The sequence below is a fragment of the Caretta caretta genome, chromosome 10 (genome assembly GCF_965140235.1).
Source record: "Caretta caretta isolate rCarCar2 chromosome 10, rCarCar1.hap1, whole genome shotgun sequence".
Taxonomy (NCBI): Eukaryota; Metazoa; Chordata; order Testudines; family Cheloniidae; genus Caretta; species Caretta caretta.
This window is the reverse complement of record NC_134215.1, coordinates 84,180,922-84,203,449: the sequence shown is the minus strand read 5'-3', so window position 1 is coordinate 84,203,449 and position 22,528 is coordinate 84,180,922. Positions and strand designations below refer to the sequence as shown.

The 22,528-nt window shown below is 51.5% G+C and overlaps 1 protein-coding gene across 2 annotated transcripts in view; it reads left to right on the top strand.

Moving 5' to 3' along the window:
- Positions 1-22,528, top strand: part of RASGRF1 (Ras protein specific guanine nucleotide releasing factor 1) — a 97,677-nt gene that overhangs the window by 56,902 nt on the left and 18,247 nt on the right. For both annotated transcript variants that reach the window (XM_048865870.2, XM_048865871.2), the window contains 8 exons: positions 1,776-2,024; positions 2,957-3,327; positions 6,824-6,949; positions 7,959-8,129; positions 9,571-9,677; positions 10,643-10,755; positions 13,095-13,155; positions 20,550-20,653. In XM_048865870.2, coding sequence (XP_048721827.1) covers positions 1,776-2,024; positions 2,957-3,327; positions 6,824-6,949; positions 7,959-8,129; positions 9,571-9,677; positions 10,643-10,755; positions 13,095-13,155; positions 20,550-20,653 — 1,302 coding nt within the window. The remainder of the gene's footprint in view (positions 1-1,775; positions 2,025-2,956; positions 3,328-6,823; positions 6,950-7,958; positions 8,130-9,570; positions 9,678-10,642; positions 10,756-13,094; positions 13,156-20,549; positions 20,654-22,528) is intronic.

The following is a 22,528-nucleotide window of genomic DNA, read 5'->3' as shown; positions in this document are numbered from 1 at the left end:
GTGCGTTGGGAGACGTGTAACGTTGAGTGCCTGTGCAAATGTAGCTTGGCTACAGAGGCACCTGGGTTTAACTCTGCCCCTGAACCTGCAGAACTCGCTTTGGACCCCATAGCGTTCAACTCACTGAGCTGGCTCCATTTGGAAGCCGGTGGGAGCTTTGCCTGCTTAATCAGTGCAAGACTAAACCCTTTGTATGTAATCCTACTTGTCACACACCAGTAATCGATGACCACCATAGAAATATTGTAACAGTTAGTGATGAGCAAGGCTGAGGAGACATTCTACAACAAAGGCCTGTGATGTTTGTTTGGGGCCCTGGAGATTTTTCTTTGTGTCTAGGAGCTGTTGTGTGCTCTGTTGAGGTAACGAAGCACATTAGCAGGGTTTTGTCGGTGGTGTTTGGGGAGAGGACATTTGCTCAGGGCTGTGTGAAGGGAGGTGGGAGGAGCTGTGTGGGAAGGGGGGAGCTTCAAGAGGACACATGCGGAGGAATAAAGAAAGGGAAAAACAAAAGATTAAAAAGAAAGGGCTCAAGGAAATAGAAAGGCAGCTACCTCTGTGGATGCCGTATATACTGGTGCAGTGTGTATTTCTCCTGGTCTCCTCCCATGCTGCTCACAGGCCTTTACATTGGCGTAATTCCATTCTGGGCATTAGGATTCTATGGTTTCTTTGTCAGTGATCTGGCAATAATTATTACTGATGTAATGTTTTCTAAAATACAGATGAAATGGGTATGGGGGCGATGAAGGTGGGGAAGGAACCAGAGTCCCCTACCTCGCAGTACACTAGCAACCAGGCCAAGCGGATATGGTTCTATGACAGGACATCTTCCAGTAGACACCCATCATGTTCCTCCTGGTCCACAGTCCAGCGAGTCAGTCCTAGCTCTTATCAATGCCAGGTGTAGGTGCTGGAACTGGAGGTGCTGGGGGTGCTGCTCCCGCACCCCCTGGCTTGAAGTGGTTTCCACTTTGGGTCGTTGGCTCTCAGCCCCCCCATGTACACATTGTTCCAATAGCCCTGATGCCAGGAAGTTTCCACCCTCGACCCCATTTCATTCTAGTCTCCCCTGACCACAAAGCAGCGTTGAGCCTCGCTCTTGGCTGACCCTTTGCTCCCTGTGACAGATGGGGATAAGCCCAGTTCATCCCTGCGGTAACCCCACAGATCTTAGTGCATCTCGGGGAGGGCGGGGCTATGGCTCTGCCCTCTTCCCCGTACCCAGCCAGCCTGGCATGGCCTGGGGAGTCCTCTGTGCCTTTTCCAGGGCGGTGCAGCCTGCACACCTGCGTCTGTTGCATGGGAAAATTCCTGCTGATTCAGGCTCCAGCCGATGCGTGGCCGTCCTGCACCCTCTCTGAGGCGCCTGGTTGTGTGGAAGCCACAGTAAGAGTGTGCGCATCCCTAAATTCTGACAAACCCCTCCCGGGGGCAGGGGCTCTGGGCCGCTCTGCTCAGCTGCTTTCTCACACCGCAGACACTGCAGAACTTCAAAGTTTAACTCGTTTACAGCAAATCTGCTGCTTTTGCATATCCCAGAGTGTTTCCATGCACACTGGGATGGCGATTGTCACGTTCCCCTTGGGAGGCTCACAAATCAGAACGTTAATTAAGAGGCTCTCCAAGAGAACACCAGTGTTCAGTTAACCGTGGGGAGTCAGTACTGTCTCACTCTGCACCCCACGTAGGTATATCCAGGTGAAGTGTATCTGCCTACACAGCGCAGTGGTGTCACTCCAGGCTGGATCAGAGAGTTTCTGTATCCCCCGCAGGTCTGATGCCAGCTTGTATTGTGACGATGTCGACATTAGGTTCAGTAAAACGATGAATTCCTGCAAGGTCCTTCAGATCCGCTATGCAAGCGTGGAGCGGCTCTTAGAGAGGCTGACGGACCTGCGGTTCCTCAGCATCGACTTTCTCAACACGTTTCTGCATTCGTACCGGGTGTTCACCACGGCGGTGGTCGTTCTGGACAAACTCATCACTATCTACAAGAAACCCATCAGTGCAATTCCTGCCAGGTGAGGCTGCTCAGCCTCCTCTGTGCGTGAACCGGAGCCCTGACACCCAGGGGAAGTGGCCTGTGATCTGGGGGCTAGAGAAGGGGCTCTGAGGTTAGGACTCCTGGGTTTTATCCCTGGCTCCCTCAGTCCCTTGCTGGGTTATGCTGGGCAAGACATACATTCACTTGTGTCTCAGTTCCCTGTCTGTAAAATGCTCAGATGTCACCCGCCCGCCCACCCCATTATGAATTTCATTTGGCTGGAGTGTTGTTCTTTAAAGTTCCTTGATAATTTGAACACTACTGTTACTACTGCTCATATTGTAATGACACAGCTTCCCCCATTTATCCACCGTGTTGCAAGAGTTAGCTACTTTTAGCTTTGGCTAAGCAATGACTTGGGAAAATAAGTCTACAGAAATCAAGGAGAAAGCAGAGTCTTTCAGAACAGTGAAAAGGGCTGGAACGAGGAATAAGAGGCAGAATTAGGAAGGGGAAGATTTGGGCTGAATAGTGGGTCATGCGAGCCCCTCCTGCTGCCTGCCTTCTTGGGGATGGCCCAAGGTCCCCCCCACCTCCAGCCCGCTTGAGACCAGCCCGAGGCCCCCTTACCTCCTGCATGCAGGGCTGGCCCAAGATCCCCTGCCACCAGCCCCAGACGCTCTCCCAAGCCCTCCCTCCCACTCAGGGCTGGCGTTGCTGCTTGCCCCCTCCCCCTCACATGTTCCTCTGCACTCCACTAGGGGTCGCACCCCACTAAGGGTTGCACCTCGCTTTTTTGGCTGATCATCAGTTGGCAAGAGCAAAAGGGACAAATGCCCAGTTTTGCCAAAAAAAGTCAGGACAGCCAGGACAGGGCTTAAAAAAGGGACTGTCCCAGCCAAAACAGGACCTACGGTCACCCTACCTTTAAAGCGGGATGAATGGGAATCCGCTTTTGTTTCAATGCAGGTCACTGGAGCTCTTGTTTGCAAGCAGCCAGAACACCAAACTGCTTTACGGCGAGCCGCCCAAATCTCCAAGAGCAAATCGGAAATTCTCGTCCCCTCCCCCGCTGTCCATCACCAAGTCATCCTCTCCGAGCCGAAGGCGGAAGCTGTCCTTAAACATCCCCATCATCACGGGAGGGAAGGCTCTGGACCTGGCTGCACTGACTTGCTCCTCCAACGGCTATGCAAGCATGTCCTCTTCCATGTCGCCCTTCAGTAAGACCACTCTTGATATAAACAAACTTTACGTGTCCAGTAACTACCCCAATAAAATACCTGATGAAGGTGAAACTGCATCTGAAAAACAAGAGGAGACTCCTCCGAACAAGCCAGGTAAGTCACTGTTAGTTCACAGGCTGGTGAGAGGTTCTCAGGCAAACAGTGGGGATCTGAGCAGAGGGAGGCAGTAGCAACGGGCCCAGTTTTGTCTTGCAAGAGAAGAGTGTGTGGCATTTGTAGGCTTTAGGAGGAATGTATAATTCACATGCAAGAGGCCATGAAACTTACCCCAGCCTGCGGGGACCATGCGGCAATCCAACCAACCTAACGTGGGGAAGAAAATGTCTGTAGGTGGCTGAACACACACATTAGTGCCTGGTTGTGGAGAAGTGGGGTCAGGGCACCCAGAGCAACAGCTGAGGCGTGTGAGTCAGGCGACATGGAGAGGCCAGGACACATGGAGACCCCCATAAGGTGCTGAAGGAAGAGAGCCTGAGCCAGGTGGGAACACAGCTGTCTTACCACAAACGGAAGGTGAACTCTCCTGGCTGCCGGCAGCCCCAGCTGACATCAAAACACAGACCTATAAATGCCAGAAAGACAGAGCAGGAGAAAGGAAGGGGAGGCCAAACCTGGCCAAGTGTAACTGTAACCCTGGCTCACAGCACAATCCGTGGGGAGGGACACTCTGAGCCTGGCAAACTGACCAGCCCCTCAAACTGCTCAGTGCCAGGGATTTGGGATTAAACACCCACCCGACGTTAGCCAGGTCTCCTGCCAGGTACAGCTCTAAGGATCTGACCAGAGCCTGTCGGATCAAGGACCGGGAAGAGCATATTAACTTGGCAGGCCTGGCACCGTTTCTCTCCATCTGATTGACAAAGTCACAGTTATTTGCACCTGCAGTTTGTGGGGGAAAGAGCAAAGGGCAGCTTTAAAAAATCTCTCCCTTTGTGTCCAAGCGGCGCCAGTAGGGAGCCAATCCTGCAGATACCACTCAGAACTGGCCTGTCCTTCGCCAAATCCAGGCCCCCACCCCTTTGCGCCAGCCCAGTTGCATGGTGCAAGTGAGGGCAGAGATGGGAACTTGGCCTGGCTAAGGAGTGCAGGGTCAGCTACTACCAGTACGTTGAATTAAATGAGGCTCATGTCAGACTGCTGCTGGGAGAAGCATGTCACAAGCCACGATTCAAACATGTTCCCAAACCGTCCCAACTTGTCTTGTTGGGAACACAGTGTTACTGGTGTGTGCCGTGGTTTATCACAGGTCAGTGAAAATTCCTGGTTTGACGTTGCCAGCATCTCCCTGGAAGTTATCAAAGACAAAGAGCCTGATCCCCGGTTGGTGTAAATCAGCTTAACACCTTTGACTTCTGTGGAGCTACACCCATTGTAGGAACGATGGGGACAGATTGGAGAAAGTCCAGAGAAGAGCAACAAAAACAATGAAAAGTCTAGAAAACATGACATATGAGGGAAGATTGAAACAATGGGGTTTGTTCAGTCTGGAGAAGAGACGACTAAGAGGGGACATGAAAGTTTTCAAGTACATAAAAAGTTGCTGTAAGGAGAAGGGAGAGAAATTATTCCCCTTAACCTCCGAGGACAGGACAAGAAGCAATGGGCTTAAATTGCATCAAGGGAGGTTTAGGTTGGACATTAGGAAAAACTTCCTAACTATCAGGGTGGTTAAACACTGGAATAAATTGCCCAGGGAGGTTGTGGAATCTCCATCATTGGGGATTTTTAAGAGCAGGTTGGACAAACCCCTGTCAGGGATGGTCTAGACAATACCTAGTCCTGCCACAAGTGCTGGGGACTGGACTAGATGACCTCTCAAAGTCCCTTCCAGTCCTACGATTCTAGGATTTACACTAGCTAAGAATCTGGCCTCAAAAGTCTAGAAAACGTTGTTTGAAAGGGAAATGCTAAGAAAGAGATGGACAGATCTATAACTAGTTACTCCCAATTAACACATGCGCCTCCTAGAATCTGCCCCATTTTCACTTGGTATTCACTTGGGTTGTGAACACCACTAGGCCCCCTGCTGTCCTGAGGGCACTCTCATTTGTACGCACACACCTCATCTTGTGTGTGGAAATGTTATCATTTGAGTGTACAAAGTGCACTCTGACCTTGGTTCATGAACTGTACCCACTGGTGATTGGATACACACAGTTAGAGGCCCTGAGCCAGGCAGAAGACCAAAGGCCCATGTGGTGACATTCTGAGATGGCATGTGTCACGGAGTCCCTGGGCGATGCTCTGGAACTGCTCCCCATGAAGCCAGTCAGGACTCTGGGGCAGTCGCCTTTCTGTGAGCAGCCTGTCTTCAGGACACACAGCTCACACAGCTTCCACCTTCCTGGGTCTGACCTCGGAGCATTCAGCATCCTCTGCCCCTCCGTGCGCTTCCCACAGCGAGTCCGCTCAGGCGGGGCTCCTGGGGAAGCCAGAGGGTCCTGCACCCCAACTTCGCAGTCAGACGTGACTCTCAGCCAGCCAGTAAAACAGAAGGTTTATTAGACGACAGGAACATGGTCTAACACAGAGCTTGCAGGTGCAGAGAACGGGACCCCTCAGCTGGGTCCATTTTGGGGGGTAGTGAGCCAGACAACCACGTCTGCACTTCACTCCATGTCCCAGCCAGCCCCAAACTGAAACTCCCTCCAGCCCCTCCTCCTCTGGGCTTTGTTCCTTTCCCGGGCCAGGTGGTCACCTGATTCCTTTGTTCTCGGACCCTTCAGCTCTCACCTTGCAGGGGGGGAAGGGCTCAGGCCATCAGTTGCCAGGAAACAGGGTGTCGGCCATTCTCTGTGTCCAGACTCCTGCACACACCTGCCCTCTAGGGCTCTGCAATGATCATACACCCTTACTCCACCCCCTAGATACTTAAGAACTGCCTGGGGGAAACTGAGGCACCCCCACACTATTCAGAGGAAACATTAAGAACAGTCCCACTTCGTCACAGCATGGGATGTGCAAGTGGGGTAGGATAGGCATCATGGAACCCCACTTCCCATTATACGTAGTGATTTGGCCTGAAGCTTTCAGTGGATGACCAGTATAAATTCCCCGCGTTACACCATTAACCATCTATTCCATCCCAGTGACCTTACACCTACGTTTAATTTGCACTAGGCTGTTGTGTTGCTCAGCAGTTCTGTTACCATGTTCACCACCAATAAACAGAGCCTCCATCTTCTGAGCCCGACGCAGACATTTCAGCATAGAACTTCCAAACCCCAGGAACACCGTCAGCTGAAGTTATTTACATGCCGTGTGGCAACTAAAAGCTGAATAACTTTCTGTGCTGTGTAAAGGCTTGTGGGTTACCCAGGTCAGACAGTGACCAGTTTAATTGTGCAAAACATTTTAGAATTCAGGACCAAAGAAAAACCAAAAATAATTCTCAGGCAACAGAACTTTGGTGCTTTTGATTCTCGTGTGTCCAGTGCTGAATAAAGCAGGGTAACGAGTCCCTTTTGGACTGTAGAGAGATTTGAAGGCGCTAAACCGTGCCTGGTTCACACCGGCTTCCAAACCTTGTTTTGCTGCAGTATCAACAGTTACAAGTGGGGAGTCTGAACCAGCTCCTTGTTTCCTCCAGGTTCCGAGGTATCAGTTCGGGAGGAGTCAGACACTGATCCAAACCAGAGCGATGAAGCAGAAACGGAGACCTCGCCAACGAAATCTCCAACTACTCCTAAAGCCGTCAAATGCAAAAATTCATCAGGTAACGTGTGCAGAAAGTCATCTAGCACCTGGGATATTTGCACCACTACGTTTAGGATCTTTGGACCTGATTCTCCTCTCAGCTCTGCTGGAGTAAATCAGGAGAAGTTCCATTGAAGTCAGTGGAAATACACTGGTGTAAAACTGGTGTACATGGGAAGAGAAGCAGGACCTTTCTCTTGATTTTTTTTTTTCCTACAAGAATGGTGAAGGGCAGGGTTTTGTCTAGTTGCACCTGTGTCCTGCAGATGTTTCACTCTGGCCCAGTGGATGAGTACCTTCCTCCAGGGCTGCAATGCATTCTGCAGTGAATGTTCCTGTGATGATGTGAGCTCTGGGGTGACGCTAGGAGCCACGCTCTTTGAGTGTCTTGTCAGAAATAGTTCTCTTCTCCTTTCTGAGGGTGTTAGCAACCTGAGCAACAACTGGAGTGTGTTAGCCAGAGCCCCTTTGTGAAGCCATTCAGCCTGGGCTCTGAACTGCAAGGCCTAAGAATCAGTGCTGCATCATCGTTTAGGTCTGCCTCAAACTTCTATGCTGTGCTAGGTGTGCCAGGGAGGAAACTAGGCCTGCATCCCATAAAGGGGTCAGGGCGTGTGTAGAGATTTGTGAGATAATAGACTGTGCACACAAGAAATAAGTATTGCATAGCTTTGTGGGGCAATGCCTAGAGAACGTGAAAGCATTCTGTACGTTTTAACCCCCATTCTGTGGGATTGAACAGAGAACTCTGTCGTTCAGTGAGACATTTGATAAAGCCTAGGGGGAGGATAGACTCCTCTCGTAAACTCTCCCGTGGTAGATGTTTTGAATTTCTGTAGAACACTCTTGGTTTACGCCCTGCTAAAGCTGAGAAGGTGGCAGTTGGGCTACGAATTCTGGGGATGCTGCTCATGCGTTTCCAAGGGCAGCATTCTGTCCCATGGGGAAATGGGTAAACGAACGGGTAAAGCTGAGGAGACGACCTTTACCTTCTGTGCCTGACCTAGTTCTCCCGCTTCCTTTTATAGATTTCTCATTGTTTTCTTATAACAATGGAGTCGTTATGACGTCTTGCCGGGAGCTTGACAATAACCGCAGTGCCCTGTCAGCTGCTTCCGCTTTTGCGATTGCGACTGCTGGAGCCAACGAAGGCACCCCGACCAAGGAGAAATATAGAAGGATGTCGTTAGCAAGTGCAGGTGAGGATGCACTTGGGAGAACAATGCTCTGTAGCTTGGGGCAGGTTGCAGTTCTCCCACATGAAGAGAACCGTGAGCTACACAGCTATGGAGTATGGGACAAAGAGTTTATTTATAGGGCGACCATCACCGCTGTTTCTGGTTACTGTTCCCTCAAATAAATGCAGCATCATCCCATATTATTCAATAGGATGCTTCCCTTAAAAAAAATAGACTAAGGACAAAGGACAACCCACTGCATATTAGATCATGCTGCAGCAGAGAGCATGTGGCCAGGTGTAGTCGGCTGGCCCTCAGCTTGGGCTTAAGCCGTGGTAGCTTTGAGTCTCTTGCCCCTGGGTGCCCAACATGAGCCCCCACTTGTGGGCAATCTCATTGTTCTCGGCGGGAGTTCCCCTCACTCCTCGAGTCCTTTTCAGAGCTCGATTGACAGTCCCCTTCATTAGCCTCTAGGAGCGGTTCCCCGCCCCACCCCCGCAGCCCCCCAGGGCCTTCGCTTGTATGCATCTTGTCAAGTCCGACTGCCTCAAACAGGGGGCTGAAGGGAAAGGTTAGCAACTGCCTCAGGCTGAGCTCGCCTTGTTCCTGGGCACTAGCCTTCCCTGTCCCTGGGAAAACTCCCCACCCCCTTCTGCGACCAGTCTCACCCATTTAAACGCCACTTCTCCAGGTGGAGCACGTTCTGTAGGGGCACCTGAGTACAGGAATGCTCGTTAGCCTTTCCACTGCAGGGATGGGGGGTGCCCCACCACACCAGGGGACCAGCAGCTAAAACATGGCTACTCACCTGTGCGGTAGCTGGGCACAGTGGGAAGGATGGACTCTGAGAGAAAGGGGTCCCAGAGGATTTAGCCCTGTGCAGGTGATGATCAGTGTATTGTATTGCACCCATCCATTTGCACATGCGAATGCCGAGTCTCCATTTGCATGTGCAGTTTTGTTTGCACACCCAAATCCAAGTGCTTGAATGCACACAGCTCTCTCGTGTGCCCGCCAGAGCCTCTGCCTACAAACAGGGTTAGTTCTCAGAGTTTCCCTTTAAATGTAAGGGATTAACTGGCCATTCGGGCTGTTCCACATGATTTCTGTTAAATTGTTAATATTTTTAAAAAAGAACAGGAGGACTTGTGGCACCTTAGAGACTAACAAATGTATTTGAGCATAAGCTTTCATGAGCTACAGCCCACTTCATCAGATGCATGCAGTGGAAAATACAGTGGGGAGATTTATATACACAGAGAACATGAAACAATGGGTGTTACCATACACACGTAGCTCACGAAAGCTTATGCTCAAATAAATTTGTTAGTCTCTAAGGTGCCCCAAGTCCTCCTGTTCTTTTTGCGGATACCGACTAACACGGCTGCTCCTCTGAAACTTAATATTTGAAGTAATTCCTAAAATAATTGTATATGTGCTAAGTTCTTTGCAATGATTTTAGGCTTTCCCCCTGACCAAAGGAATGGGGACAAAGAGTTCGTGATAAGGAGAGCTGCAACCAACAGAGTGCTCAATGTTCTGCGCCACTGGGTCTCCAAACACTCGCAGGTACTTGTTAGCCCTGGGACAAAGGGATGGTTGCGCGTCTCTATGGCTGTGTGAGGCAGAGGCTGCACTGAGGCAATAGGATGAGATTTTACTGAACAATACTGGGACAATGAGCAGTCCTGTTGATTACGGTGAAATTCACCCAGTGCAGAGGGCCCTGTACACCCCTTAATAGGCCTTGGGGGTGCTCTCTGCTTGGGGGTGAATGCCACTGTACGCTTATTGGCTGAGCATGTTGGCCATCAGCTGGAAGAACTGCCTTTCCCTGTGTTTGTATAATTTGCACAAGGAGAGAAAAGCTCCGAGCTGCTGAAGAGGGGAGGCTGAGGAATCTGCAGATGCAAAACAGAACAGTCACTGATGTTACAGCAACGTAGCATGTACTGAGCATCCAAACCAACAGAACCCTCATTGTTTGTCCAACCCGGGTACCAAAATACAAGGCTGGGTCATAACAGTGGGTTGGGTTTTGTGTGCAAGAGGAAGGGGTTGCAGGAAGAGGTTAGTAAAACGTGTTCGGGATTGAAATGGCCTGAGGGCTGCTCAGCTCCCTGGGGCACCATTCCCCTTTCTCTCTCCTGCCTCTCAGCGCTGGCATTGCTTTTGGTGGCATGTGGAGCCACAGGAGCACCGCAGTTTATTAACAGTCGTGCCCCAAACTCTGCTCTGTCCAGATGCCGTTCATGCAAATGCAGAGACCAAAGTGGGTGCAGGGCCCTCCCTTTTCAATTCCTCTCTTGAAGATCTTCTGCGGCACAAACAGATTGTAACTGACAAGAGGACAAGCTGTTTTTCTTCCTTAGGAGGAGCAGACAGCATGTTCTGTCTCTTCTTGCAGGCAGAGATACCATAGTGATTAATCGCGGAGAGGTTTATAAAGGGAAATAAGACAGTGAACCTGCTTGTAATGTACTATAATCTGAATAAAATGCGTGAAACCCTTTAACTGTACATGCTTTTGGCAGGACTTTGAAACCAATGATGAACTAAAATGTAAAGTGATCAGCTTTCTGGAAGAAGTTATCCATGATCCTGAGCTCCTGACCCAGGAGAGAAAAGCAGCAGCCAACATTATAAGGTAAAGGCTTATTAGTGGGAATGCATGTTTTCCCAGAGCATTATGCTGTTGTTAGCAGCTACCACCTGCTTTCACCCAGGATGGAGGGGGAGTAACATGTTCTTTGAGCAGTTTTACCAGTAATTAGATTATACGATTCGGGAAGCAAACATCAAAGATGAGCCAGATTCTCTGTTCAGTGACACTACTGTAAGAGCAGCAAGTTACTCCCTGCCCAGACTGAGTTTGTATATTTAGATTTTTACAAGCTCCAATGAAAGAGCACAGCCCCTCCAGGGCCCTGGGCGCCGGTCAATACTCCATGAACAACATACTAAACAAACACATCCTTCAGTCCCCCCCAGTTGAATCAGATAACCCAGCATAAATCACCCACCCCTCCCCGCCCATGATATCCAGAGTCCCACACCACTTCTGCCAGCCCCGCCCAACACCCAGCTCCCCACAGGTGAGGGAGAGAAGGTGGGACTGATGACCCGCTCTGAGGGCTGGTAGAGCCCTGAGGAAGGAGAGAGTTCCAAAGGTCAGCACCAGGAGTAAGTGTCACGACTGGGGCTTGGGTGGTCACCCCAAGTGGTCAGAGTCAGGCTCAGAGCCAGAGTCAGAGCGTCAAGCCAAAAGTCGGAGACGGGGCAGGAACCAGGACCCGTCAGGAGAGCCGGGCTCAGGAGCCAGGTGAGGCGGCAGGGTCCAAGGTAGCAGCCAGCCAGGAATTCGCCCAGTTGGACAGAACTTCCTGTGCCTCCTTCTGGCTTAAATATGGCAGCTGGCTCAATCGGAGCCGGGCGCTCCTCCGATCAGGACGCCTGTGGGCGGTGCTTCTGGTGGGGCCAGAGTTCCATTGGCCACTCAGCCCACTAGTTACTAACCAGCCCCCGGACGGTGGCTGTGCAGGCTGCTTGGGGACCCGCAGACCCGGGTTCAAGACCCAGGGATCCTCGCAGTAAAACCTGTTGGCCAGTCCTGCAAACAGTCACTGCAGCACGGTGTGTTATCCCTGCGGGGAGGCCTGCTGACTGCAGTGACACCCTGCGCAGGAGGAGCTGTCCGCGCCGGAGTACCTGATGGCGGGATTGAGCCATGCCGTGGCCTCCTGGGCATGCCACGGGCTGCCCATTCCCTACACACACGCTACCTCTTCTCTTACCTTGCAGTGAAGAGAAGTGGGGGGGGGGGGGTTTGAGATGTGCTGCTGTCTCAGTACACAGGGCTACGGCTCATGCTTACCCTTCTCTGCACCAGGGACAGTCTCCTATCGCCCTGGATCTGGAAAGCAGCAGCCCGGCATGCCTCGCTTCCCTGCGCACGAGCACCTGCAGGCCCAAAGCCTTAGCTAGAAAACTCGTGGGGCTGGGAGCCAGGCACACGGTTCCCATCCTCCAGGGCTGTCGCTGTTTGGCATGTGCTTTGTGCGCATGAGCGGGCCTGTCCGTATGGTGCGCTAGTGAGTTAAGGCAGCGTGCGGATCTGCCTCCGTTCAGTCATTGTCCGACTGACATTAGGATGGCGCTGCCTGTGTGCAGGAACGCATTTGTTACACTGATCCTCTGCCCACTCAGCATGTGGCATTCCCACCGAAGTCAACGGGAGGCACTGGGGTGGAATAGCCATGTAGACCGGTGGGAAAGAGAAACAGACCCACCACTTCACACAGGACGGTATTGGCTCACACCTTTTCAGTGTGCGGGGCTAAGTCTGCAGACCCCTACTGACCCCAGTGGGAGTTGGACTCACAGGGATCTGAGGTCACAGTTTGGCGCATTAACTTTTTCTTTTTAAATAAGTAAAATGACAAATCTGACTCCACAGAAGCAGCTTCTTCCATACTCCTAAAAGTTTACTCTATCAAAATATCCACGGAATGAAACTCTAAATGTAAAGCTGTGTTCTAGACCCGCGGCTCTCAGTCTTTCTGGACTACTGTACCCCTCTCAGGAGGCTGATTTGTCTTGCGTACCCCAAGTTTCACCTCACTCAAAAACTGCTTGCTTACAAAATCAGAGGTAAAAATACAGAAGTGTCCCAGCCACTGTTACTGAACAACGGCTGACTTTCTCCTTTCTACCAGGGAGCTTTAAAATTAATCAATTGGAATAGAAATATGGTACTTCTATGTCAGTGTATAGTATATAGAGCAGTATAACCAAGTCCTTGTCTGTATGAAACTGTAGTTTTTTACTGACTTGGGTAGTGCTTTTTATGTAGCCTGTTGTAAAACTAGGCAAATATCTAGATGAGTTGATGTACCCCTGGAAGACCTCTGCATACCCCCAGAGCCAAGAAATGTATACAACCTGTTGTTCTTTCAGCTAAAGTAACACTGCCTTTCCATTGCATAGGACTTTGACTCAGGAAGATCCAGGAGACAATCAGATAACACTGGAGGAGATCATACAGATGGTAAACAATTTTCTCCCCTCACTTCTTTTAATTATCATCAGGTTGATAGAGTGAATTACTAATATTCTGCTGTGAGGCACCCAGTCAGTTTTCGCATAGCCTAGATGTATGGTAGCATGATCGGCTGGTAACCCCTTCCAGCCGTGCTTTATTTGGACTGCTCAATTTGTCACATAACCCTGTCCCTTTGTAATTGTCAACAGAGATTATTTTCTTTAGGCTCTTTTATAAGGTGCAGCTCTCTGTTACCCTGTGAATCATCTGGTGCTAAAGCTGGGTAAATAATGCACAAAATGTCTAGAGAATTTATGCTTGCATGTTTTTGTGTGCCTGTACTTGGCCCTTTGTGTTAGCTTCCAGCTAGTCATGAACATTACTAGTCACGTTTCACTAGCACGCACTCATGGAAAGCAGATTTCAATGTCCCATGTGCAAGTATTTTCAACGATGAATTTTAAATTCACACACACAATTACCTCTAGTGGAAGGGCTCTTGTGCTCATCCAATCTGGGACAGAAACTATCTAACCAATCAAAATTAAGAAATACAGCTAATTGTAATTGAGAGTAAAACAAATTAAAAACCTATTCCTAGCACAGATTAAAATAATGAAAACACATGAAAAGTTAGCCTGCTCTCAGGCAAAAAAAGTCAAATTTCATCCAGCAAATCATTCATTGTGAATTATTGACATAACTCTATCCAGTGTGATACAGCTGACCACTGTCTCCCCTAGAGCCACTGAAAGGTAATGCACACTTTCAGCATAGTGCATGGGGAGCTGGTCACACAACTCTCCATGTCTGCAGAATTTGTGTACAGGTTTCACCAGGAACTGGATTGAAATAACAAACCCCCGTACATCAGGGTTTCAGTTCACCAAAGGGTGGCTTTTCCCCTGTGCTGGTAAATCCCCAGACACATGTAACATGTATCGATATCTGAGTGCTTGTTCTGACTGCATCCAGTTCAGTATTGCCAGCCCCAAACCTTCAGAAATCCTGAGACAGGTCCCAAACGTCATGAGATGAGCTTTCAGGAGATTTACCGAAATAATAAACGTTGTTGTCTTTTTATTTGCCTTCTGGCTTCTGGTTCCGTAGGGTTCATTCACTTCACGTTTTCAAGCTTTTCTCTACAATCATGAGGGCTAGAAACTTACTTTAAAAATACCAAACAATGTGGAGATTCTTGTGCAGTCTCTCGATCCCAGCAGCTGGGATTTTAGGAATAACACCAAGCACTGCGAGACTCACAGGGAACTCCTAAGAATTGGCAGCACTGTGTTCTGGATGTTAAACATGCCCATGTGCACTCAGTCATTTGGGCGTGTTCTGATTTGAGGTTTCATTTCACCCTAATCATGAACTTTGAGACCAGGTCTGGGTCTGGGTGTTATTCAGGGTTCTGGTTTCGGCACATCTTGAGTTTTCACCTAATTTTTGTCCCTTGCAGCATTTCCACATTTTGTCCCTACTGGAGAATCAAAGGGTTAGAAGGGACCATGGGGTCATCTAATCTAGCCCCTGTCAAGATGCAGGATTTGTTGTTTCTAACCCATCCCAGAGAGGTGGCTCCAGATGTCTCCTTTTGCAAACCTCCAGTGAAGGAGCTTCCACAACCTCCCCAAGCATCTGTTCCATTGTCCCACTGCTCTTACAGTGAGGGAGGTTTTCCTGAGGTTGGATCTAAACCTGCTCTGCTGTAGTTTGAACCCACTGCCTCTTGTCCCGCCCTCTGTGGCAAGAGAGAACAAATTTCTCCATCTCTTTCATGGCAGCCTTTCAAGTATCTGAAGACTGCGATCCTGTCTCCCCTTAAGCTCCTCTTTTCCAGACCGAACATACCCAGTTCCTTCAGCCTTTGCTCATATGGCTGCATTCCTTCCCTTTGTCATCTTTGTCGCTCGTCTCGGGATCCTTTCCACATCCTTTCTGTACATTGGTGACCGATGCTGGACACAGTTCTCCAGCTGAGGCCTAACCAGTGACAAGCAGAGCGGAACTATCTCCTCCCGTGACTTGCATGCTCTGTACCTCTGTCAATGCAACCTCAAATTGCATTGGCTTTTTTGCAACAGCATCGCATTGCTGACTCATGTTGAGGTTGTGATCCACCCCAACTCCTTCTCAGACGTGCTGCTGCCAGGCCAGTTCTCCCCCACTCTGGAATTGTGCGTTTGGTTTTTCTTCCCAAAGTGGAGCATCTCACATTGGTCCTTGTTGAATGTCGTTGTGTTGTCAATAGCCCAGGTCTCCAATTGATCCGGATCCCTCTGAATTTTAGCTCTGTTCTCCAAAGTGTTGGCAACCCTCTCCCCAGCTTTGTGTTACCTGCAGACTTCATCAGCGTGCTCTCTAGTCCTCCGTCCAGGGCATTAATAAAGATCCTAAATCACACCGGGCCCAGAACTGATCCCTGTGGAACCCCACTGGAGACCTCCCTCCAACCTGACCTCATTCCATTCCTAGTCACTCTTTGTCTGTGGTTGTTTAACCAACGATGTGTCCGCTTAATGGTAGTTCTGCTGAGCCCACATTTCTCCAGCTTACTTGTCACAGTGTCTTGTGGGACTGTCAAAAGCCTGGCTGAAGTCCAGGTATATTATGTCCACCGCATTCCCGCTATCACCAATCCAGTTACCCTGTCAAAGTTGGAAATCAAGCTGGTTTGGACGATTTGTTCTTGGTAAATCCATGCTGGCTACGAGTGATTGCGCCTTCATCCTCCAGATATTCGCAAACTGAATGTTTTATACATTGCTCTGATACATGGGTGGCCAAACTTTTTGGCCCAAGGGCCACATCTGCAAACAGAAATTGTATGGCAGGCCATGAGCGCTCACAGAATTGGGGTTGGGGTGTGGGAGGGGGTGAGGGCTCTGGTTGGGGGTGCAGGCTCCGGTCTGGGGCCAGAAAGGAGTTCAGGGCGTGGGACAGGCTCCAGGCTGGGGCAGTGGGTTGGGGTACGGGAAGTGGTGCAGGCTCCGCTGGGGCTGTGGGCTCTGGGGTGGGGCTGGGGGGCTGGGGATGAGAGGTTTGGGGTGCAGGAGGTGCTCCGGACTGGGATCGAGGGGTTTGGAGGGGGATCAGGGCTGGGGCAGGGGGTTGGGGCATGGAGAGAGGCTCGGGGGTGCAGTCTCCCAGCAGCACGTACCTCAAGCGGCTCCTGGAAGCAGCGGCATGTCCCTTCTCCGACTCCTACGCAGAGGCGCAGCAAGTCGGCTCTGCACACTGCCCCGTCCGCAGGCACCGCCCCTGCAGCTCTCATTGGAGCGGGGCCATGCTTCCGGGGAGCTGCGTGGACCGGCCCCTGATGCTGCGCCCAGGCTGGAGGGCCAGAGGGGGGCAAGGCCCAGACCCTGCTCCTCAGCAGGAGCTCAAGGGCTGGCTTCAAACAGCTCACAGGCCAGATCCAGCCCAGGGGCCGTAGTTTGCCCATCCCTGCTCTAATAGCTTCCCAGGTATCAAAGTCGTTAAAGTTTCTGTTTATCTGGCCACTGTATTTGCTGTAGCCTCCATTTGGATAGTCTGGCCCCACTTTGGCTGGCATGGGGCCTGCCGATAGGCCCCCTTGACTCTGTGGGCACTAGAGATATAGTCACAAAGAAAATCCACTTGGACATTTTCTTCCTGGAACCCATTTGTACAGAACAGTTCCCTTTGGCCAGCAACAGACTTTAACTAGCCTCTTGACTCCCGTTCCACCTGGCTGGCTTTTAGCTGCTGCTGTCAATGAGGCTGGAGTTAGTTGCTCAGCAGAGCCAAGCCGTATTTTACTTGAGCAGCCTAGGAGATTGCTAGCACACTCCAGTGCTTCTGCTAGGGAGGGAACCCGGGTCTAATTCAGCTCGTGTTCGAGGACATCTCTCCCCGTCCCCCTCCCCATGATGTCTTCTTGCACAGGGAATGTCAGACACCGTTCTGAATTCTCTTTCTTCGCTGGAGTCTTTGGTTTCTGGACAGTAGCTGGGAGGGTCTGTTCCCGTTCGGAGGACAAAAAGCTCTATCAAAATCCACTTTAAAAAACAAATCAGAGAAGGGAGAAGCAGCCTTGCATTTCATACCCCCTGCATGTGCAGGCCATGCCACTTCACAGCTAAGCCCATTGCCATGACTGATCAAGGTACACCACTTCCCCCCAGGAGCTAGACAAGTGCCCCTTATGCTTCGCATTGCAGATACTCACAGGACTGAGGCCAGGACTAGAAGTGCTGAAGCAGCAAAGTATGCCTGGCTGTTAATTCCTTGAACAGAGCTGAGATACTCTTCAGATCAAAGACCGTATTAACATTGCATGGCACACTGTGCAGGGTAGAACAATGCAAGCATTTCCTTTGGCAGACATTCTTCTGTAGGAGGATGGGCTGTGGGCATAGGGCAGGCACCCACTGGCATGCTGGGGAACTGTATGGGGTCTGTATCGCACGTGGGAGCGACCAGGAGGAATTGCAGCAAAGCCATCCAGAATCCCTCCAGGGGAGCACATGCCAGAGCAGTGGCCCCACCATGTTTTCAGGGAATGCACTGTGCTCTCCGCTCCACGTCCGGCCAGTTTGAGGGAACGGGGGGACATGGCTTGGCCTTGCCTTATGCTGCCTACACCCTTTCAGGCAGCTAATGCCCATGAAGGTGTGAGCTGAGGGCACAGACTATTTGCCCCAGGGAGATTCAGGCCAGCAGCCATACAGAGGACAAGAGCAGGAGCGTGAGTGCCTTGCACCCCACACAGGGGCACTGCCTTGGGGTCCCTGAGAGTAGGCAGGGGACAGCAATCACCAGTTTAGAAATTCCTTATCATGGCACTTCTCTTAGGCGGAGGCCCAGTCAGGCACTGACCATGTCTCTAGCCCGGGATTGCTCCTGGCACAATCTGTTCCTAACTTCCTTACGGCCTTGACAGTTCAAGGTACCCAGTCTGCCAGATCCCCTCTTGCCGGCTGCTGGGAGGATAGAAAATCTGCTTGTTTTCTGGGGAGAGGGAAGCTGTGGTGGTCTGTGTTTTCCTGGCAGAGCCCCCCAGGTTGCTAGGAGCATGTGCCTCAGCCGGCTACTGATCTCCCTGGCCTTGGATTAAAAGGGGACAACAGGTCTGAGGAGGCAGCGTTCAGGCCTGGCTCTGGATTAGGCTTAGGTAGGGGACATGGTTCAAACTGTGAAGTCTTGTGACCAGTCGTGGCGACATTTTGGAGCCAATTGCTAGACTCTCACTGTTTGGAGATGGCAGCCATTTTATCCCAAACCAGAGTCAGAAGATAGGCACTCGCACTCTTAGCGCCACCGCAGAACCAGACCCAGAGAGGTGGGTTTGCTCCCCCGGGACTCAAATCTGAACCTTGTCCCCCAAAACGTGCAGGGGTGGGGATATGAAATTCCAGTTTTGGCTCATCTCAAGTTTTAATGCTCTGGGCTGAATTCTCCGCTAAATTCACTGGTGCAGTCATCTACAATTGCTTTGCTTGGTGGAGGCAGCGGGGAATTTTTGTGCTCGTTAGAAATTATCCCATTGGCTCTATACAACCTGGAACTAGTATTTTTAAGCCCAAGCAGTAGGCTCTCTATAGATCACTTGGTAAACTGGGTGCCAGTGAACAATATGCATTTCAACATGACAGATGTAAAGCCCTACATCTAGGGACAAAGAACGTAGGCCACACTTACAGGATGGGGGACTCTGTCCTGGGAAGCAGGGACTCTGAACAAGATTTGGGGGTTGTGGTGGATAATCAGCTGAGCATGAGCTCCCGGTGTGATGCTGTGGCCTAAAGGGCTAATGTAGTCCTGGGATGCATAAACAGGAGAGTATCGAGGAGGAGCAGACAGGTTATTTTCCCTCTGTTTGGCACTGGTGCGACCGCTGCTGGAATCCCCTGTCCAGTTCTGGTGCCCACAATTCCAGAAGGACGTTGATAAATTGGAAAGGGGTCCGAGAAGAGCCATGAGAATGATTAAAGGATTAAAAACCTGCCTTGTAGCGATAGACTCAGGGAGCTCCATCTACTCAGGTTTTCGAAGAGAAGAGCAAGGCATGGGTTGATCCAAGTCAGTAAGTACCTGATAACAAGGATGTCGGGTGAAAAGCCAGCCTGTCACAGGAATTAATGCTCCTTGATTTGTTACATTTTAACATTTAAATTATTTAAATGTAAACGTTGATTACTTGTATAGTATCACACGGAAGCAGACGATTCCTTAATTAACCTGAGCAGATTCTCAGACATTTGTGTAAAGTCACCCCGTCACAAATCCATCTGCGTAGGATGGGTTTTGCTTCAGAGCCCAATCCTGCTTCTGTTGAAGCCAATGGCAAAATTCCTATTGACCTTAATGGACACAGGACCAGGGCTTTGTTTTCGGGCCACATTCGACAGTCTATCCCTGCTCATGACAGCACTCAGGTACGTGCTTAGTCAAGCTGGGTAGGGGTGGATTTAAGCATGTGTTTACCTGCTCTGCTGGCCTGGGGCCTTGGTGTCACCAGCCTAGCAACAGCAAAGAAGTTTGGCCTGGAAAGTCCTGGTGCTGATCCGAATGTGGGTAGATCAGACAAGAAAACAACCCGACTCAGAGACTCCGTGTTCACATCCGCACAGATCGTTTGAGCCTCAAAGAAAACCAACTTCCAGGACATTATGGACACAACTGGGCTCCTCTTCCTCTCTCTTTGCTACCTAAGCTTGTCGGTGTCGTTCACGGAACAGCTGCTACTGCATACTCATGACCCTGTAGAAAGATCTGTGGCTCAGGGCACCACGGACAGGGTATGGTCGCTGGTAACTGGCTGTGTCTACACTATATCATTGATAGCACCGCCGCCGCACTGACGCACCTGGGCCGCGGCCGCACCTCTGGTGAAGACGCTCTACGCTGACGGGAGAGAGCCCTCCCGTCGGCTGAATCACTGCTTCCTCCCCCAGGGGGCGCTCTCCTGCCGGCATAGCGCTGTCCACACCGGCGCTTAGGTCAGTGTAACTCCCGGCGCTCGGGGGGCGGATTATTCAAATGACTTCTTATTACTGATTGGTTGATTATTACTTCAAGTTATACCAAAGTGATTTGTAATGTAGACGTAGCCTCGGAGTGTGGTGGTGGACCCCTCGCCCACATTGGTGGGCAGTTACTCACACACGGAGTCCCATTAAGAGAATGGAAATACTTGTGTGAGTCACTGGCCAGTGTGTGTAAGGGGATCACAGTGTGGCCTTCAAATGATGCTTGCTGCATAAGCTGCATTCTTATTTGTTTCTGGCTAAGATAGCAGGGCTGTAACACTTCGGGGAGACTCTTGTATTGGATCTGACATTCGTTTTATTTCAGTGCACAGATTGCAAATGATTCTTAATATATTCTTAACTAAATCATCCAGTGAAACACATGTTGACTCTTTAATTTAGGCAGAGGGAGTCAAAGCAGAACCCTTTGAAAATCACTCCGCTTTGGAAATAGCAGAACAGCTGACATTGTTGGATCACCTGGTCTTCAAGAAGATCCCATATGAGTAAGTACTGACCGTTCTCTGGCATTACACTTTGTCGCCTCTCCCAGCCGGACGGTTGCTGGTTGCGATGTTCAGGTCTACAGCACGATGATACAGGCAGCATCCGCCTGCAGCGTAGCAAAGCCTTGTACGGACTCCAGGACTGTTTCTAAACGCCCCTCGCTAGGGTGTGTGGGAACTGGGACTCTGGGTGGCAGGGGAAGTAGCAGTGTTGGGGATGTCCCTGCGAGGTGGGTGGCCTAGGCAGATGAACACGCTCCCCTGCTGGCATCACGAAGGCAAAGCTTTGTCCTTCCCTAAGCGGGGCTCTCCCGTGGCTTTTCCAACCAGACCCCCACCCTGTACGTGCCCGCTGCCGTCAGCACAGCTCTGCCCTCTGTAAACTGGCTTCCCATCTCCACCGCCAGATGCTGAAATGGGGAGTGAAGCAGTGAGTTTCCCATGAGCCAGCCCTGCCTCACCCGTCCCGGGGCTCAGGGTAGCCATGGAGCCGGTGGCACTTCTCCCGGTTTACCTGCGTATGCTACTAGGACACGGCCTGTGGTCCCCGCCCCTCCCAGAGTCACTGGTTTCTGGGCAGGCTGTGTCCCGGGCCAGTACCGATATAAAACCGGGCGCGGTTTGGCTGGTATCATTGTGCATGCACGGAGGGTGCCGTTTCGCAGAGCGCACTGCCCTATCCCTGCCACCATCACCTTGCTCGTAGCGCTTGTGCGAGGTAGCACCGGTAGGGACAGTAGAGTTGCCAACTTTCTAATGGCACAAAACCGAACACCCCTGCCCCACCCCTTCCCCTAGGCCCCGTCCAGGCCCTGCCCCTTTTCTGAGGCTCCGCCCCCGCTCACTCCATCCCTCCTCCCTCTGTCCTCTCCCCCCACCCTCGCTCACTCGCTCATTTTCACTGGGCTGGGGCAGGGGGTGAGGGCTCCGGCTGGGGATGCAGGCTCCATAGGCCAGAAATGAGGGGTTCAGGGTGCAGGAGGGGGCTGTGGGCTGGGGCAGGCCAGGGATGAGGGGTTTGGGGTACAGGAGGGGGCTACAAGCTGGGGGGTGGAGCCAAGGGGTTCAGAGTTTGGGACGCGGCTCTGGGCTGAGGCAGGGGGTTGGGGTGTGGGAGGGGGTACTGACTCTGGGCTGGGGGGTGCGGGCTCTGGGGTGGGGCCAAAAATGAGGGGTCCAGGGTGTGGGAGGGGGCTCCAGGCTATGGCAGGGGGTTGGAGTACAGGGGAGTGCGGGCTGTAGGGTCCAGGAGGGAGATTGGATATGAGAGGGGGCTTAAGGCTGGGACAGGGAGTTGGGGTACGGGAGGGGGCTCAGAAGGGGGTGGGGTAGGATGCAGGCTCTGGGAGGGAGTTTGGGTGCACAAGGGGGCTCAGGGCTGGGATGTGGTTGGGGTGCAGGAGGGGGTGCGGGCTCCGAGCGGTGCTTACTTCAGGGGGCTCCCCGGAAGCTGCAACATATCCTTCGGTGTAAGCAGAGGTGCGGCCAGGCAGCTCTGCGTGCTGCCTCCGCCCCCGCAGCTCCCATTGGCCGCGCTTCCTGGCCAATGGGCGCTGCGGAGCCGATGCTCAGAGCAGGGGCAGCGCGTGGAGCCCCCCTGACTGTGCCTCCGCCTAGGAGCTGAGGGACATGTCGCTGCTTCCAGGAGCTGTGCGGAGCCAGGTAAGAAGCCTTCCCACCCTGCCAACTGGACTGTTAATGGCCCAGTCAGCAGTGCTGACTGGAGCCGGTAGGGTCCCTTTTCGACTGGGTGTTCTGGTCAAAAGCTGGACACCTGGCAACCCTAAGGGGCAGCCCCAGAAGTCCTGTATTCTAGGGATGCGTCAGTGGTTTCTGCAGAGTAGCAAGACAATAGCCCTTGTCTCTCAAGAGCCC